Source organism: Panthera uncia, chromosome F1, assembly GCF_023721935.1.
Source record: "Panthera uncia isolate 11264 chromosome F1, Puncia_PCG_1.0, whole genome shotgun sequence".
In the NCBI taxonomy this organism is placed as follows: Eukaryota; Metazoa; Chordata; class Mammalia; order Carnivora; family Felidae; genus Panthera; species Panthera uncia.
In genome coordinates this window covers 3439662-3458565 of record NC_064813.1, presented here as the reverse complement: position 1 = coordinate 3458565, position 18904 = coordinate 3439662, and the positions used below count along the sequence as shown (strand labels likewise).

The window sequence follows — 18904 nt, the reverse complement described above, 5'->3', positions numbered from 1 at the left end:
AGAGGGGCACCCGGCTGGCTCAGCCGGTGGAGTGTGCAGCTCTTGATTTCAGAGTCATGGGTTCAAGCCCACGCTGGGTGTAGAGATTAGTTACAAATTAAAAAAAAAAAATCTTTAAAAAAAAAAAAGTCTTCGTTTAAATAGAATTAAATAGAGCTAGTAGTACAGGACTGGACCCAGTATTCCTTCCCTTGTTTATTTCACCAGGCTTCTGATACAGGGAACTATCAAAACAGAAGTCCCACCCATATTCAAATCTAACCAGAATGCCAAAAGGTCACCCTTCTCTGACTGCTGCTTTTCATGCCAGTAGTCAAGATGACCCTGTGGGGAAAAGACGATGATCTAGTACATCTTCAGGTATAAATAGTGAAGAAGGGTCTGAGCGCCCCTGTTGTGTCTCCCCCGCTTATAGAACAATTACAGTGGGGGTTACGGTTGAATTCACGTTGTTTTACAACCGAGTGGGGTGTTCCTTCCTCAAATTCATAATGTTTGTTTTCCTACGTAGGTAACACCTGGTGGATGGTGGAAACTATTTACATTTTAAAGTTGTCTTCCCTGTGAAGTTATTTTTAATACGCAATGGTTCCCTTTCCTAAAATTCTTTTGTTACGTTGTGCTGTTTCAAGAAGCTCAAAAGCTATGTACAATTAACAGAACTAATTTGCAGTCCTGTGATGATTCTGAATACTTCCTTCTCCATTCTGAGGAACAGACTTTAATACATTCTGCCTTACTGTGTCAGGAAAAGAGTTTTTTAAAATTTCAAAACTTCTTTTTAATTTTTTCTAAGTTTATGTATTTTGAGAGGGGGGATGGAGACAGAGAACGAGAGGGCATGCACACAAGTGGGGAAGGGCAGAGAGAGAGAGAGAGAGAGAGAGGGAGGGAGGGAGGGAGAGAGAGAATTCCAAGCAGGCTCTGTGCCTGATGAGGGGCTTGATCCCATGAACTGTGAGATATGACCTGAACTGAAATCAAGAGTCAGAAGTTTAACCAGCTGAGCCACCCAAGCTCCCCAGTACAAACTTCTTTTTAATCCAAACACCATTTCGTGCTCTCAGGAGAATTCTATTAAGGATATCTACTGTGAGTCACAGCTGAGGATACAGTAAAGAATCAGATGAATTTCTGGTTTCATCTTTTGGCGGCTTACTTGGGTAATTTTACCCAAATTGTTTTTTAAATATTTTTCATGCTTCCATACTTTTGTGAGAACATGATTTTTTTTTTAACTTTCGTTTATTTATTTATTTTGAGAGAGAGAGCAAATGGGGGAGGGACAGAGAGGGACAGAGAATCCCAAGCAGGTTCCCTACTGTCCGCACAGAGCCCCATGTGGGACTCGAACTCCCTAACCGTGAGATCATGACTTGAGCCAAAATCAAGACTCAGACACTTGAGCGACTGAGCCACCCAGGCGCCCCAGAACATGATTTCTTAATAACTAATACTTAAGAACAGTATTTTTCATGCCCTTCGGAGCCACTGTGGCTGGTCTGCTTTCTTCCACGTGCTGTGCTGTCCTTGCAAGTCCTCTGTTCTCTCTTCCAAACTTCTCTTCTCCCATGAGTGACTCTGCCCCTCACAGATTTCCTCACCGCTCGTCACTCTTTCGATCTCTCTGGTTACGGTGGAATGTGGTGGTACCTTTTATCGTCGCCAGGTTTTCCCTCTTTGCTGGTCTCCCTGCTTTCATTCTCTTGCCACTTCTGCATTGCTCTGCTCTGGCTGCCGCTGAACTTGGCTTTGACAACTGCTGCCAGCCCAGCGGGAGTGTTTGCCGTGTCTTTTAAGCAATTAGGTTCATCACATCAAACGAAATAATTTACACAAAATCTCCTACTAGAGACCTAAAAATATCTACACTAATTTGGTTCAGAAATGTAGAGACTGTATAAATGAAACTTTTCTGGGTTCGAGAAACATTTTTAAATCCAGAATAACTTTGCTCAGTAAAATGATAGCTTAGTATCCAAAGCACTAATATTCTTTCTTTTGTAAAAAAGAGCATGACACACTCTCACCAAAAGTACAACCTGCACTGTTTTTAAAAAGCTTCAAGGGGTGCCTGGGTGGCTCCATCAGTTGAGCATCCAACCAGGCCATGATCTTGCCGTTTGTGGGTTCGAGCCCCACATTGGGCTCTGTGCTGACAGCTCGGAGCCTGGAGCCTGCTTCAGATTCCATGTCTCTCTGCCCCTCCCCTGCTCACGCTCTGTCTCTCTCTGTCCCAACTCGTACTCTGTCTCTCTCTCTCAAAAATAAATAAACATATAAAAAAAAAAGAAAACATAAGAGGCTTCAAAAACATTTATGCTCGTTTCATAAATTTTTAACATAAAAAGTTTACCACATGTACAGGGTCCGTGAGGCAGAGAGAGGTTCACTCTCTTGTTCCCTCCTCAGTAATTTTATGTGACTCCTTTTATGCCATGACATTGCAGATACAGTGGCTAAAAATTCAGATGGGGGCACTGCGTATAAAGCCTGCATTTCAACAGTTGTCCGACTGCAAGAGTTATCTGTTTGTTGAATTTGACTATCCCAGTTTGGGGGGGAAAGGTGAAATTTTATTGCAATACTCATAATATTCCAACATGATTATTTTAATGTCAGGACCCCAAACTCCCTTTACCCAAGGAGCTTGTAAGTCATTGCCAAGAAATCATTGACTTGCTTGGGTCTGGAACCTGGGAGCACTGTATTATCTTCTCTTGAAACTCTTCAGCTCTTCGCAGCATAAGAAATATGTTATTCAAATTCAAGGTAGCATCATGATCCAACCCCATATTGCTAATAAAAGTCTACTCAGCCTGTAGTAGATTGTTCCATGAGGGAGTGGGGGTGAGGATGGTGTTTGTTTCCTGAATAGGTGACAGTCACAGCAAATATTGGGTACATTTTATGAAAATTAATCTGTCTTTTCACCTTGAAAATAATCATAGTATGTCCTTCAAGAGATTCCCTTTGGGAGCACATTTTAGCAGCATGATACGCCGAATGGAGTAAACCATTCATTTTTCTTCATTAATATGTACCTGTGTAGTCTATTTGTGGGGATGTCGTATGTCCACAAAACTATATTAAATGCTTCAGATACAACTGATACTTGTTTTTAGAAATAATTCAGAATGTGGTAGCCGGGGAGGAAGCCACATTGCCACTTGCTAGGGACTCTAAAAAGTTTTTAATCTGAAAGAGGGCAAAACATGTTCCCTGCTCTGTCTGTATTGGCAACATTTGCTTCGATATCTTCAGGTCTGCCCGTGTCCCAGGAAACAAAATAGGGGAGGACACAACCTAGACCTTTCTGATGGGGAGAATGATGGCAACTCAAAATTGCTGTTGGGCTTATCTTTGGAGAAGCTGTCTAAACAAAGTGACTTTTGTGCAGCCTTCCTGTCTGTGTCTTGGCTAGATCGCTGGCATCGGGGAAGTTAGGCGAAGATGAGCCATCGTGTTAACTCCTTACTGAGTCAGATGGGAGGCCAGGACCAAGCTGCAGCCTTTTATGAAATTGTGTGGCTAGCTGTTCATGGATCCTGGACAAAGGAGCGTTTTAGGAATGTCCATCATGGCTGTTCTGCCCAGAACGGCCCTTCTGGGGGGAGCAGGGCAAATCCAGCTTCCTCCCAATGGAGGAAATGCAGTCTTGCAACCACAGAAGAGGGTTCATGGAAAATGGTTCGTCCAGGATTGGTGCCAGAGTCTCCAGAGGCTCCTGAGGGTTATCCAGGGATGACCTACCTTTTCTTTGTGCCAGATGGCCTCATCTTTCCCTTTCCTTTTTATCCTGCCCTCAAAGCCTCCTCATTAGTGCGTTACTGCACTTGCTTGTCGGGTCTCTTGCACTTGGCTTCTTCTCTTTTCCACGTAATCATCCTTTCAGTTTACATCGTTACTGCCTCTTCTTGGACTTTTGCAATAGCTCTTGGACTTTTGCAGCTTAGTAAGTTTCCCCGTCCCTCGTGTCACCTTGTCTCTCCCTCCAAATGGTCTTACATTTGCACTAAATTTGGGGTCTCAAACGATACCCCAAGGGGCCAATCAGGTACTAGAAGTAAATTAATGACTTCATCTGTCGAGAGAAGGGGAAGGTCCCCAGGCCTCATCTGGAGGTACCCACCTTCGTAAAACACTGTGGATGCCATCAAGCACAGCTGAGGGTCTGGGTCTAACACAGTCAGTTGAAACCTCTGTTGTGAAGTGGTTTTTTTTGCCCTGTCAGTCTCTTCCCAGGACTCCGTTGGCTCCGTAGAAAGGCTGTCTGTGGCTCAGTATTCAGGACACTTGGTAGCTGGCCCACTCCAGCTTCCCGGCATGCCCCCTGCTGCCCCTTTGCGCTCACCCTGCACTGTGCTCAGTTGGCCTCTGCATCCCAGATGCACTCAGGCCTGGTCACCTCTGATCTTTACCTTCTGTGTTAGGGTGCCCTGGAATGAGGAACCTCCTTTCTACATATTTATTTTTTAATTTTTTTAATGTTTATTTATTTTTGAGAGAGAGAGAGACAGAACATGAGCAGGGGAGGGACAGAGAGAGAGACACAGAATCCGAAGCAGGCTCCAGGCTCCGAGCCATCAGCACAGAGCCCCATGTGGGGCTTGAACCCATGGACTGTGAGATCATGACCTGAGCCGAAGTCGGACACTTCACGGACTGAGCCCCCCAGGCGCCCCATCCTTTCTACATATTTATGTCTTGCTTACCTCAAGATCTAAGTCCGTGCCCTTTTTGTGGGTGGAGTGCCCAGGACAGCGCCTGACTCATGGTCGGTCCTCAGTGAATGCTGGCTGCTGCCATTATTCCTTGATCCCTGAGCTCTTTACTATTTATTCCTTCCAGACTGCTCTGCACCTCAAACAAGGGAGGGGCTGGAGCATCATCCCTCCTGAAGTCCTGTCTAGGACTGTCCTCTTTCTCCATTATCATAGGGCACACAGCAGTCTTCTACAGACTCATTGCAAACTCCTGATGGGTGGGGATCCTGTTAAATACATTCTTGTATTTTCTGCAAAGCCAACACACAGTGTTGTCAATAACAGTCACCTACACAGGGCAAGGTTTTGTTTTTAAACCTAGTTTACTTAGAAAAATAACCTTTAAAAGACATATTTAATTTTGATTATTTTAAGGGAAAAATCTGTCATCCAAATTAAGTATGAGCTAGGTGCTGTCTATATGTAAACTGCTCATCTGTGTATTCATTTTCTCTTTGGCATATTTGTTAAGCGCCTACCGTATTCTAGAAACTGAGGACACACCAGTGAACACAGGTCAGGTCCCTGCTCTTGTGAAGCTTACTCTCTAGAGGGAGGGACACATAATAAGTAAGTTCACATAAAAATGAACAACGTAGGGGGCACCTGGGCAGCTCAGTCGATTAAGCTTCTGACTTCAGCTCAGGTCATGATCTCACCGTCCCTGGGTTCCAGCCCTGGGCTGGAGTCGGGCTCTGTGCTGACAACTTGAAACCCGGAGCCTCCTTCAGATTCTGCGGTCTCCCTCTCTCTCTGCCCCTTTCCCACTTACGCTCTGTGTCTCTCTCAAAAATAAACATTTAAAAACAATTTAAAAAAACAACGTAGGCTCAGATCTTGGGAAGTGCCGTGTGCTGACATCTCAGCAGGGTGGGGGAGGGAGATAGAGCTGGCCGGCAGGGTGGAGGAAGGCGCTGGGAGAGCCAGTGCAGCTGGGGCGCAGAGAACGGGTTAGAAGGAACCGCAGGGTGTTCCGGGTGAAGAGGAGGCTGAAGCTGGGAACCCGCAGGGCCTCCGGGCCAGGATAAGGAGCTGGAATTGAATTCAAACAGAGGTTGAATGCCGTGATTTTGAGCAGCAGGTGTGACCTGATCTGCTTCCTGGCTGCTCCGTGGAGACTCGAATGTCCGGGGGCGGGGCCAAAGAAGGGAGACCGGTCAGGTTAGTGGCTTGGTTGAGGTGAGAAGCAGTGCAGGGTCGGGTCAGGGTAGCAGGGGGGTGTGGTGAAGGTGCACTTTTGAAGGAGAACAGACAGGACTCGCTGATAGAGTAGATTTGGGTGGGGCTGGAAGCAGCAGTTTGGAGGCGAAGAAAATCAAGTGTTTGGAGTCTTTATTTCAACAGTTGACTGGGGGTTAAGAAGTGAAGTGGTTCTTGACATTCTTACCATTTCTTTTCCTATTCTGTACTTATTAAAGCGTCCTGTTATGCAAACAAAAACAAATTACAAAAGCATGAGGTAGTGCCTTACCTAGAAACTCAGAGACATTTTAAAACTCCTGTTTTTATTTTTATTTTTTTATTTATTTTTGGGACAGAGAGAGACAGAGCATGAACGGGGTAGGGGCAGAGAGAGAGGGAGACACAGAATCGGAAACAGGCTCCAGGCTCCGAGCCATCGGCCCAGAGCCTGACGCGGGGCTCGAACTCACGGACCGCGAGATCATGACCTGGCTGAAGCCGGACGCTTAACCGACTGCGCCACCCAGGCGCCCCCTGTTTTTATTTTTTAAAAAAGCCTTTTTCCTTTCAAAACCACTCTTTTAAAAGTTCAACATTGACCTGCTTCATCATTATTTTGTTCCTCTTTTGTTGTTGTTTTTTTTTTAATGTTTATTTATTTTTTGACAGAGAGAGACAGAGCATGAGTGGAAGGGCAGAGAGAGGGAGGGAGACACAGAATCGGAAGCAGGCTCCAGGCTCCCAGCTCTAAGCACAGAGCCCGACGCAGGGCTCGAACCCACGATCCGTGAGATCATAACCTGAGCCGAAGTCGGACACTTAACTGACTGAGCCACCCAGGCGCCCCGATTCTGTTCCTCTTTTTTGCGCTGCCCACATCGCACTGTTCTAATGCACGTCCTGGGATAGGAGGTCACCATTGTGTTCTTCCTGGATGATGGCTTTCCTCCATATAGCTGCCTCCTCCTGCTCCAGCTGTGACTTGTTACATTACTTTGCTGTATTAGAAGCCATGACATTAATCTACTTGCAGATTAATTGCACGACCCAAAAGATCTTTCATCCACCCATCTCCTCCCCCATGTCTCTAAATCAATGGATTTGGCCATTAGTTTAAGTATCTCTTAATTGGGGTGATGTGTAAGATAAGGATTTGTTGCTAGAGATAGAAAATACTCTCGAAAGACCAAAGCACCTGATTAGGTTTATTTGAAAATCCTGTTCATCTCACTTTAATTGTAATATGTAACAGACTATATGCAGCCAAATTTTAATAGCCCTAGAAAATAAGATCTTTTCATGTAAAGGAAATGGCAGGAGGTTTAATGAGTGTGTATTCAAACTCTGCCGGTAACTGGTGCTACAAGGTAGGCGGGTTAGGTTAGCTGTCTGAGCATGGCCTGTTTTGTAAAAGGGGACCAATAACGCCTACGTAACGGAGTTGGGAAGACTGTGTACAGATTCACTGAATTATGCCTCTTATTACATAAAGTGTCCCGATTCACAAAATAAGGGTTCTTGTTATGGAGCCCAAGTCTAAAGGAACAGGCAGGGAACGTTGCTTATTCCTTCGGTGAAAGTGGCATTGAAGCTGACACGTGCTTCTAGAGTGAAATCACTGGCACTTAAGCTACTTATGATTTGCCAATATGATTTGTGAATGTTAATTCTCAAGTTAGAAACCGTGTGTTCGTGCTCCAGATTCACCAGGCTTGAAGTTCTGGATTGAGCAAGCCCATATCACTAAAAGAATATTATTTGGTATCTGTTTTCTCCTTTAATCTCGTGAGGAGGCAGTTTAACGGGAAGGCCTCTCTGAGTGTTTTTCTTGTCACGTTAGGATTTACTGTGCCAGGAGAGTTGCAAAATAAATTTATTTGTTCAACTAGCTAATTCTTAAAACGCTCTGTGGGCTGATCACTGATATTTGAGGGGAAGTGCAGAAGAACTATTTATTTGCAAATATACAGACTAGGCCAGATGGGTGTCTTGTTTTGTTTTTGTCCTTAATTCTGCACTTATTCATAGAGCACCACCAGTGACAATTACATTAATTACAGCGTAGACATTCCTTTTGTTCTCAGTGGAAGCGCTGTTCTATTTTGGCTGGATAGGAAAGGAATTTGGTAATTGAAGTGGGAAACTAAATTTGGTTCTTAAAGCTTTATTTTTTCAAAATTAAGAAATTAACCTTTTTAATGCCGACATTATGGAAAAGAGGGGGGAAAAGGCATACAAACTTTTTTTAGGGGAGTTGGAGAAGACACATTTCTTGGTGTCCGAAATCAACTTCTCTACCTGCTTCGAAACACTTGGCAGTCTTTTGAGTGAGACCCCCAAACTAAGACCCTGACCTTGTTTTGGCTTACTTGACTTTGTACCATTAATTTTTTTTTTTAATGTTTATTTATTTTTGAGAGAGAAAGAGTGTGAGCAGGGGAGGGGATGAGAGAGAGGGAGACACAGGCGGCTCCTGGCTCTGAGCTGTCAGCACAGAGCCTGTCGTGGGTCCCGAAGCCACAGACCTTGAGATCATGACCTGACCTGAGCTGGAGTCAGACGCCTAACTGACTGAGCCACCCAGGTGCCCCGACTTTGTACCAAAAAAGACTAAAAAAAAAAACTCTGCCAAAGTTGTTTCTTAAACTTGTTATGTTTGACTGCCTTGGTGTGGGAGGTAGAATTTCTGTGCTGGGGGTAGATTCTAAGACCCCTGCCCCAAACTCTTGCCAGAACAGAAAGGACCACACCCACCTGTCTTCAGAGATTCCCCCTTGGCCTTTGTCTCCTGCACCTAAACTTGGTCCTACCATCCCTTGCTCTGTATCTGTAGACTACAGGACTACAGGGCAATTGGAAAAGAAAGATCCCTGGAGAAGGTCCCTCAGCAAGACTGAAAGGAAATAATGGAAGAGGGCACACTCCCTCACTTCAGACGCTGGGGCCGGCCTGCTGAAAGAAACAGGTTTTGGTGGGAGAGAAAAAGGAAAAGAAAGTATAAGGTGTGGTTAGATTTTTAGCCAAGAATTAAGGGTTGGGTGGTGGAGGGTGTCAAAACAAAAATGTTGGCCCATCTCACACAACTGTAATTTCTTCCCTCTTCCAAAAATCTGCCAAAGTTCACCGCCACCCATAGTAAATAAGGAGCGGGGAGCCAGTTAAGGAAGGCTTGCATTACTTACCTGGGTGACTTCCGGGCACATACCCCAGATTAGGCCAGGCGGGGGCTGAGGTAGCGACCTGACAGCCGGTGCACCATGGCTGGCTGCAGGGTCTCAGAAGCACATCTGTGTCTTTCCAGAGGATGTCACCTTGAGTTTCACCTCATCTTTCAACATACTTTTATTCATATTCACTGTCTTTTGATTTATGATTTGAGTCTGTTTCTTGAATTGATAGATTCAAAATTCATATCACAAAGATATAAAGGTAACGGTAATGCCATTCTGGGGCTCATCCTCACAATTCTTTTTTTTTTTTTTTTTAACGTTTATTTATTTTTGAGAGAGAGAGAGACAGAGTGTGAGTGGGGGAGGGGCGAGGGAAAGAGAGAATCCGAAGCAGGCTCCAGGCTCTGAGCTGTCAGCATGGAGCCCGACACGGGGCTTGAACTCATGAACCAGTGAGATCACGATCTCGGCCAGAGTCTGGCGCTCAACCAACTTAGCCACCCAGTCGCCCCCCCCCCACAATTATTCTTAATACGATTGTTTTTTCCCTGGTAGTTAAAGCGACTTGAAAACACCTATGGTGAGTGAATTCACTGTTGGTAATTGTACGACTTTATTTTATGCAGACAATAGATAGTGAATGAGTCTATGAAAATTCCCTTATTTTTTTTTACATTTACTAAAAATAAAAACATCAGTGATACATCATTGGTAGTAATATGGCCATTAAAACTAGTTTCCATTTTCCATTTCTCGCTCTTCAGAAACTTCTCGGTTTCAACATGGTACTTGTAAAATCATTTTTCTTTGTTGCATAAAGGGGCTCTTTTAACGTTGTATAAAGGGATGTTTAATGTCATTGCTTTCTAAAGAAACATTTGAAAGACCATTCTTTCGCATGTTTGTACTTTCCATTTTAATGTCACTAAAGTGCTTCAGTTTTCTCAGAAGAAAGACATCATCTGAAATACCCATTTCCTATAAAAAGATTAAATTGCTAACATTGATTTTTTTTTTTTTCTTTTTGAGATAATGGTTTCTGTAGACCCACGTTCAGGGAAGCTCAGAGATTATATTGAGTTATTTGGCCCTAAAAGCCTTGAGTTATAAAAAGAACGAACAGAATCAGTAGTATTTATGCATAGCACATTAGCAGAGATGGCTGGCTGGAACTGGAAATCGTATTAAGGATTCTATGCCATCGATCAGATAAATGACGTGACTGGCAGTCCTCAGCCTCCAGTGACCTGACACCAGCAAGGTATCATCTGGCAACACGCTGACATCTGCAGTGTTAGGCCCACAATGCCCACCTGTGTCATCACCTGCAGCCTGTCCAAGCAGGCCAGCTCACAAGTTCACTTCTTTGAATCAACCTGCTGCTTGGAGGGGGGCTGCCTCTGCTTCCCAGTCTGGCTCTACCAACCGATCCCCTTCTCCCTATACCGCGGAACCTCTTTAACTCCTAAATGGCAAGAGTTTTTGCTTTTGTCTTTGTTCCCAAATAAGGGGTGGGGCGGAGGCAGGAGAGGGGTCTCCAGAGGAAAGCAGAGGCAGCTTAGAAAGGAGTTGGGGTGGGGGGGACAGGAGATACTAGCAAACTCCAAATATTAAACATTTGAGACTTCAGGCCACTCAGTTCCGCTGTCATAGCAGCCCTACACTGTGTGTGGGTGAATCGGCTTGACTGTATCCTGATTCAGTGTTATTGACAAAAAAAAGGCAGGGGCCTTTGGCCCGCCACCCATAGTTTGCCAAACTCTGTATATGCCAAAGTACACATCCCTGGGAAACTGGCTCTGAGATATTCCAGAAGAGAAGCCCTTAATATATTTTGGGCAGCAGAGCATCATTTTATAAATAACATAGTTTCGCAGAGGGACTGAGCTTAGCACTCATTTTGATGTTAAAAGTTGGCATCGGGGCACCTGGCTGGTTCAGTCCATAGAGCATTCAACTCTCAGTCTCGGGTTCCTGAGTTCATGGCATCAAATATATTTTGAGTCTCACACGTTCATTTCTTTTTTTAATGTTTGTTTATTTTTGAGAGCGAGCACAAGCAGGGGAGGGGCAGAGAGAGGGGGAGACCCAGAATCCGAAGCAGGCCCCAGGCTCTGAGCTGCCAGCACAGAGCTGGATGTGGGGCCCGAGCCCACAAACTGTGAGATCATGACCTGAGCCGAAGTTGGGCGCTCCACCGACTGAGCCACCCAGGCGCCCCTCACATGTTCATTACTTAAAAATTGCTGGTGAGTGAAAAACGAAGTGTTGGACCATCAGCCTCTGTTACAAAACAAAACCCAGCACTCGTGATTAAGCAGACAGGGGCCGTGAGTGATCACCTCACAGACACCCTGCCTGGAACGTGGAGCTAAGAGCCGTGCCGGGCCCAGTCCCCTGCACCCTGCATCAGGTCCCCCCGGCCCTGGGAGTGGTTGGGGGCTGTGTTTTCACACGTGTGTATTTGGCAGTCATCTGCATAAAGTAAAAGCGTTATTATAACGATTCTGATGATCAGTTGTGATTTTTTTTTCTGTAGGAGTTGGATAAACCTACCATAGAAATGCAAATACCTGTTGGATGGAATTAGACTTTTTACCGTTACATGTAAACTCTCTCTGACAGGTTGTTCCTGCAGAAGGACTGGTCTCTATATTAAAGAAGAGGAATGATAGTGTAGGAGGCCGTCCCGCCCAGATGCAGCAGAAACCATCGAAACGAAGAGTGAGGTTCCAGGAAATAGACGATGGCTTAGATCAAGGTAAAGCACCCGGGCTCCCTCTAGCACGGAGCTGGCTCTCGGTGTCGCTTGAAAGAGTGGGTCAGACGTGGTAGTGTGTTTGGTAATAGGATTTGTAAAAGGACACACGTACTTAGTCACTTTATATTCTGTAAAGAAACACGTAGAATCAAGCAATCATCACCTCTTCCCTCATTCCTGAACCTTTTGTTCAAATAAGTGAGCAAGCAAGTTGTAAAATTCAACGCATGGTCTCCCTGTCTCACAGACCATGTGTTTGGAGCTCATTTTCAATTTCCTGTTTTACACGTTTTTTTAAATTATTTTTTAAATTGTTTTTTAACATTCATTTATTTATTTTTGAGAGAGAGAAAAAGCACGAGTGGGAGGTGTGCAGAGAGAGGGAAAACAAGAATTCCAGTCGGGCTCCACGCTGTCAGCACACAGCCCAACACGGGGCTCGAACTCGTGATCTGTGAGATCATGACCTGAACTGAAATCCAGAGTCAGACACTTAACGGACTGAGCCACCCAGGTGCCCCCAATACTTTATTTTTTTTTTTTTTTTAAGTGAGCCTGCTATTGTCTTTTTTTTTCAGGGGCAGTTAATACTCCTTTTTTGTAGGTCTGAGAAATGTTTATGGGTTACAAATATATTACCTGGTGATTTTTTTCTTGGCTCGATAGAAGTGCCTCTGGACGGCGCGTTTACACTGTTGCTGTTGTTTACTTTTCCCTCCTGGGCTTGTATTTAAGGTAGTTGCTAGGTTTACGGAAGGCCTAGGTAAATAAGGATGGAGGAAATATAGCCAAGAAGCTGTCGTTGTGTTTCTCAAGTTTATAAAACAACTGCATTGTTACGAATAACAGTGTAAGCATGCCTTCCAAGTATGACATAAAGGGATAGCGATAGAGGTTTCTAGAGTTTTACAATAGAAAGCTTCTAATTTACACTTACAGAGGAACCTCAGAAATAATCTGTTCCCATCCCTCATTTCACCTCTGCACCTTGCTTGTAACTACCCGAGTCTTCACTGGATACAGTGCTACGCTCTGCATGAATGACACTGAATCGTTGCTTACCAGGAGGAGCCCTGGATTTACAGATGACATTCATTCGTCCGCACTCAGTGGCCATCTCGTCTCTAACCAGGCCACTCCGCTGGTGCCTTGTGGCCCCCAGGGTGACTGTGCCTCTCTAAACAGTTTCAATGCGTGTTGATAAAACAAACAGGACAGGTGTTTAAAAATATACTGTGTTTAAGTGTTTATATATAAATATATGATCATGAAAAAGACATGGAAGTACATGCATCAGATTGTTCATATAGATGAGGGGGTGGGAGAGCATGATGCTAAAAAACAGAAGAGATGGTGAAAAAAATTGAACTGAGCAAAAAAACAAAAACCCCAAGAGATACATTAATGATATTCTAGTTATTTGTGTGTCTAAAAATATATTTGCATATATATAAATTATTAAACCTTTTGATTACTAAAATTGATTAAACTATAAATTTGTAAATCACAGAACAACATAGTTACATAATCGTGTTTATATGGGGGCGCCTGGGTGGCTCGGTCAGTTAAGTGTCCAACTCTTGGTTTGAGCTCTGGTCATGATCTCACAGTTTGTGAGTTCGAGCCCCCCATCAGGCTCCATGCTGACAGGGCAGCTCCTGCCTGATATTCTCTCTCTTCCTCTCTCTCTGCTCCTCCCCCACTCGCTCTGTCTCTCTCTCATAAATAAATAAACTTAAAAAAAATGATAATTCTATTTATATAAAAATTCTGAATCTGTGTCTTTCATCTGAAAGGAGACACATCATATTTGAGTGTTTGCCTCTAGGGTAGGAAAGGAATATGCCTGAGTAGGTGAAACATGTTCGATATTTTTGGATTTGAATTTTACAGGAAGAATATCTTCACTTGTTACTGTAAAGTCCTTCAAATAAAGTCTATTTGGTTTATGATAAGTTTTATAAAATTTGGGGGTTTTTTCATCATAAAAATAATATATGCTAACCATGAAAAAACTCCTACAGTAATGAAGTAAAACAATGTCCAATCTTCCAACCTTCCCTTGAGGGTTTCTCCCAAGGATTGATTGAAGTTTCTTACCATCTTTGCAGGATACATTCTGTATGTATGTGTGCACACATGTATATACACACCAACACACATTTTTGTTCTAATACAAATGGGTTCATTATATACTGTTATGTCGCTTCTTTTTAATTTAACCATCAATCTTGGATATCTTACTATGAGAGAACATATTAAATTTACTTCATTCTTATAAACAATTGCATAGTATTTCATTATATGAACGTCCATGATTATTTAACTGGAATAACAGAGTCATTCTCAACTTTTTGTTATAACAGACTTTGCCAGACTTTGAATGTGCCTGTAAATACGCTAGTGTGTGGTGCAAATCTGTGAGCTGATTCCTAGAAATTAATTTGTTGGACTGAGTGATGGGGTCCAGCTGGCCTGAGACAGTCCTGGTTTACACCTGTTCTCCCAGCTTCTTTCCCCACTCTCTCTCGCCGTCAAACATGTCCCATCAGGAGGATAAATTAATTTCAAGTTTTAACGGATACTGCCAAATTATCTTCCAAGAAGGTTCTGGTACACCCTCATCGTGCTGATCATACAACTTTTTAGTCTTACTCCAAAATTAAAAATTTTTTCTTTAATCATAAATGATCATTAAGACTTTCAACCAAAGGATAGTTATTTTCTTCAATATAGAGAGACTTGTATGGACATCTGTATTAAAAACCAACCTGCTAGTTGGTTTTTTTTTCTAATGTTTATTCAATTTTTGAGAGACAGAGTGCAAGCAGGGAGGGGCAGAGAGAGAGGGAAACACAGAATCCAAAGCAGACTCCAGGCTCTGAGCCATCAACACAGAGCCCGACGTGGGGCTCTAACTCACAGACCGTGAGATCATGACTTGAGCCGAAGTCAGACACTTAACTGACTGAGCTACCTAGCTACCCCCCAACCTGCCAGTTATTAAGCAAAGTAAAGAGAAATCACCCTACTAGCTAGAACGTTACTGTTCCACGAGATGATAAGAGTAAAATTGAGTAATTAAGATGCAAAAGTGATCTCCCTTGAAGACGTTTTTTATTGTTTAATATCAAATTGACATTGCTTTACGGTGGACTCATGATGTGAACTCCAAAGATGGTGTAACATCGAGGTGGTAAGTTGCACCCTAAAATAATGCTATGATCACATCGGAGAAGTACTGTCCTTCTTTTCTTTTTTAATGGAAGTGGTCATATTCATCGTATAAGTGAGCTAGCTTTCATTTTAGCGCTGACAGGCTCCACAAGTATCTTTGTGGTGACTAATAGGTGAGTCCTGTGGAGTCCTCAGGAGCACTGGCTTCCTGTCAGTGACTCCACCTGTAGAGGCCCACTATTGACCAGAAACGTCTTGAGAAGACCTCAGATGCTAGGATCTCAATTCTGAGCCAGTGTAACCTTACTCTCTTCTCACGTTTGCAGATGAAGTTGGAGGTGGTTCCTGTATTTTACTGGTCTTGCTGTGCATAGCAACGGTTTTCCTTAGTGTCGGAGGAACTGCGTTATACTGCACTTTTGGTGACAGGGAGTCACCCGTTTGTACGGACTTTGCAGACAACATGGACTTCTATTACACTAAGTTCCTGCAGGGAATGGCGGAACTTAAACACTGGATCTACCTCTCCTAGCAGCACTCCAGAGGCACGGGCGTGCTGGCAGTGAGAATCAAAGAGCGAACCTTTCTAAGCAGCTTTTATTTTAGGAGTTCTGTAACACGCGTCCCCTTCCCCCAGCGAGGAACCCTGGACATCAGCAGCAGCAGCTTTAAATGGCAACACAGAGGGACTCTCAGAATAATCTGCATACTGAGCAGATGTCGGTCTGAGCATTGTGGATGGAAGGAATGGCCTTTGGAGAGCATGTGCCCTCCTCCATGCCGCTCCCTGGTGTGGTGAACTACACTGAGCAGAATTAAAAGGGCCGTGTTGGAGCCCCACCATTTTTAGCTGCCTTGTTCAAGCTAATGGTTATAACCAAGGACGCTTTTGGTTTACATTTGTTGGTCCAAAGACATTGCTTCCAGCCATCACGCAATAAGTTTGTGTATAATCAAGAGGAGTTACCTTACAGCTTCATTGTCTTTTTTTTGGTTAACCTTGGGCGCTGTGTAATCTAGGCTTTGTGCGTTAATGCCACATTCCGTTCTCCATTTGTGAAATGATTGTGTGCGTGCGTGTGTGCACACGTGGGTGCGTGCATGTGTGTTTCAGACAGTTATCACAAGCAGATACCCAGCACAGACTCACAAAGGTTATCTTGACTTTAACCTGACCTTAGATGTGCAGGCGCAGATACAAGGCATAACTGTGGAACAGATGAGTTGTAGAAATCTTGGCCTTGAAATTAGAAACCGTGACCAATAGGTGACAGTTAATTTGATTAACTAGCCAGAAATTAATCACAGGCCTGGAGGTAGAGAGTTAAAACTAAAGAACTCCTGCCGAGTGTCAGGCGCCCAGCTTCATCATGGATTCACTGCTTCCTGAAGTATGATGAATACTGGCCTCCGTTCTCAGTAGGTGAGCACCTACCATTACGTTCTGAGGATCTAAGAACCAGAATAGAGATAAAGGAGATACTAATTCCTGCTCTAGATGCTTCAATTCTGGTCACATGTAGGATAAACTGACACCTTGGCAAATGAAATGAAATTATGATACATAATTCAGTATTAACAAATCCCGCAGTCAGGTGTTTGAATGTGCATTCATATCATGGGCTTGATTGAGACCCGGTTATGGGGTCATTAAGCGAAAATCCAATCAATCGTATCTTAAATAACTGAGTGTCTGATTTTTGTTTAAGTCCGTCAGTTTGGTGGCATTTCCTTTTGTAAGGTACAGCGGTCTAACATTTAGAAAGTCTTGCTTTGGCTTTTTATATCCTAGGCAGCATTTGAACAGAAACAAAACACATGAATTATAGTTTTTTAGCAAGTGATCATTATTTCTTATTTGTTAGGATCGTTTGAAAGAAAAAGGGAGAAATTACTTTCTAGTTGTTACTGGCTGGTACAGTACCTCCCTTGGTATTTCTGCTAATTTATTTAGATTATATGAATTTTAAAGGGCTTTTTATATGAGTTGGAAGTGTGTTGTTGAGCATGCATTCGGTTTTCCAATGCTAGATATTTAATTGCTATGTACTTAGTGTTTTGATTTTCTATCCTTTCAGTTCAGTGTATTTTTAGGACTGTTAATTTTTAAATTGATGTTTTATTTTCACTTAATAATACTGTTGGACTTGTCTCTATCATGTCGCCATAAACTGTAATATTTTCAAGGATTATAGATCAAAGATATTTATTTAGAAGTGTACATGATACTGAAATTTAGATTCGTTATACCTAAGGCTGATTTTATTAGAAGATTATTTTAATGTTCTATTATAAATTTTAAGAATTTGTATTCAGATTGTATGTAAAATATGTAAAATGTTGATGGTACTATCTTTCGTGGTTCTACAAGAGACATTCACAAAGTCTACTGTGAAGGGCATCCCCATCATAGACAAACCTCTTCTGTTTAACCCTCATGATTTCTACTTACAGGAATTCAGTGATGGTGATTTCTGCCAGTTTTATGTCAAGATAAGTCAGAATTTCCCTCCTCTTCACCTCTGTTAGGTCACTGTCGAAGTCCTAAATAATCCGTAGTGTCATATTTGCCTAAAGGCCACCAGGGCCACTGTAAGACCCCCATCAGGGTCTTACACTGATCTCACAAGGAGGTGCAAAGACGGAAACAATACCCAGTTCTAGAGAAACCATGTGTGTCCTCACCGCTTCCTGGGGGTCTGGGGGTGAGGTGAGCCCAGGAGCATCCTGATATCTTGACTTAAAATAAGCACGAAATCTCAACCAGAGAAATTAGGGCAACTTTGAAAAATGTAGCAGTCATTTATTGCATGAATTGGACTAATTCCGCCTGGTGACGAAAAACCTGTTGTCTCACGCGTGAAAAATTCATTCCAGTTTTACTCTAATGTGATTTTTTCTGTCATTGGCAAGTGCTGACAACCATTTGTAACTAATCTTCCTTAAAGACTGTGTTTGAGGGTAACAGATCAAGCTTGTAATTTAAAATTACACCAACAGAGTGTCTCAGAGAGTTTATTTGAACCCCGGGGTGCTGAGAAAAACAGCTTTAATGTGACAATAAAACGCTTTGAGAAATTGGTCTGCCCCCCAAGTGGATGGCTGCCTATTTGGGGACGTCTGCTAGGTCCCTGCGGAAAAGCTCTTCTGGTTCTAAAACTCCTCCCCTATCTGCCTGACACAGTAATTGAAATTTACTCTAAGAACTTATTCCTTCAGATTTAAAAATCAAAATCCTCTGAGCTTCAAAATTGTGTGTTATGGTAAAAAGAATTTGAAATGTGAAGGTAGGTCTTATTTTGAAAGGCCAGGTGTGAATTGGGTCATGCTGGGGTGGCAGGGTGTGGAAAGAGGGACGGTCTGCAAAGAACAAAGAAATCCTCTAACTGTTAACCTGCTTTGCTGAGGCTGGCTTGGCAGCCACCCAGCTCAAAGAGAGGCTAGTTTTTGTCTTCCCACTAACATGACCTGCATACCTCTTGTTTATTTCTGTGGGTTTAATGAATATTAACGCACCTTTGTGTGCTTTGAGCAGTTAATACAGCGTTTTCACGTTCATTCATTTGCTGGTTCCATCAGGAAACACACACCCCTCACTACAGGTCTTGGGTCTCCCAAATCCAACCTGTTTTCTATTCTGCCTCCATGCCTCCACCGTCCAAAAGAACGAGAGCAATCTAGGGTTTACGGCACAAATTCTAGTGCCATCTGCTATTTTAACAACCTCAAAGATAAAACATTTATTGAGCGTCACGCACTAACCCTGTAAAAGCTACAGCAAGTGAAAATTTTCCTGAATGATTCTAGTACGATTTAAATCTCTCTGGGTTTAGGGTGCTGAGAGAAAA

At 43.2% G+C, this 18904-nt stretch overlaps 1 protein-coding gene across 2 annotated transcripts in view; it reads left to right on the top strand.

The window, feature by feature from the left end:
- The window catches only part of CNST (consortin, connexin sorting protein), a 114515-nt gene extending 98486 nt beyond the window's left edge, over nucleotides 1-16029 (top strand). For both annotated transcript variants that reach the window (XM_049635121.1, XM_049635123.1), the window contains 2 exons: nucleotides 11744-11879; nucleotides 15383-16029. In XM_049635121.1, the coding sequence (XP_049491078.1) occupies nucleotides 11744-11879; nucleotides 15383-15588 (342 nt within the window). In that variant the 3' untranslated portion in view covers nucleotides 15589-16029. The remainder of the gene's footprint in view (nucleotides 1-11743; nucleotides 11880-15382) is intronic.
- The last annotated feature ends 2875 nt before the right edge of the window (nucleotides 16030-18904 follow it).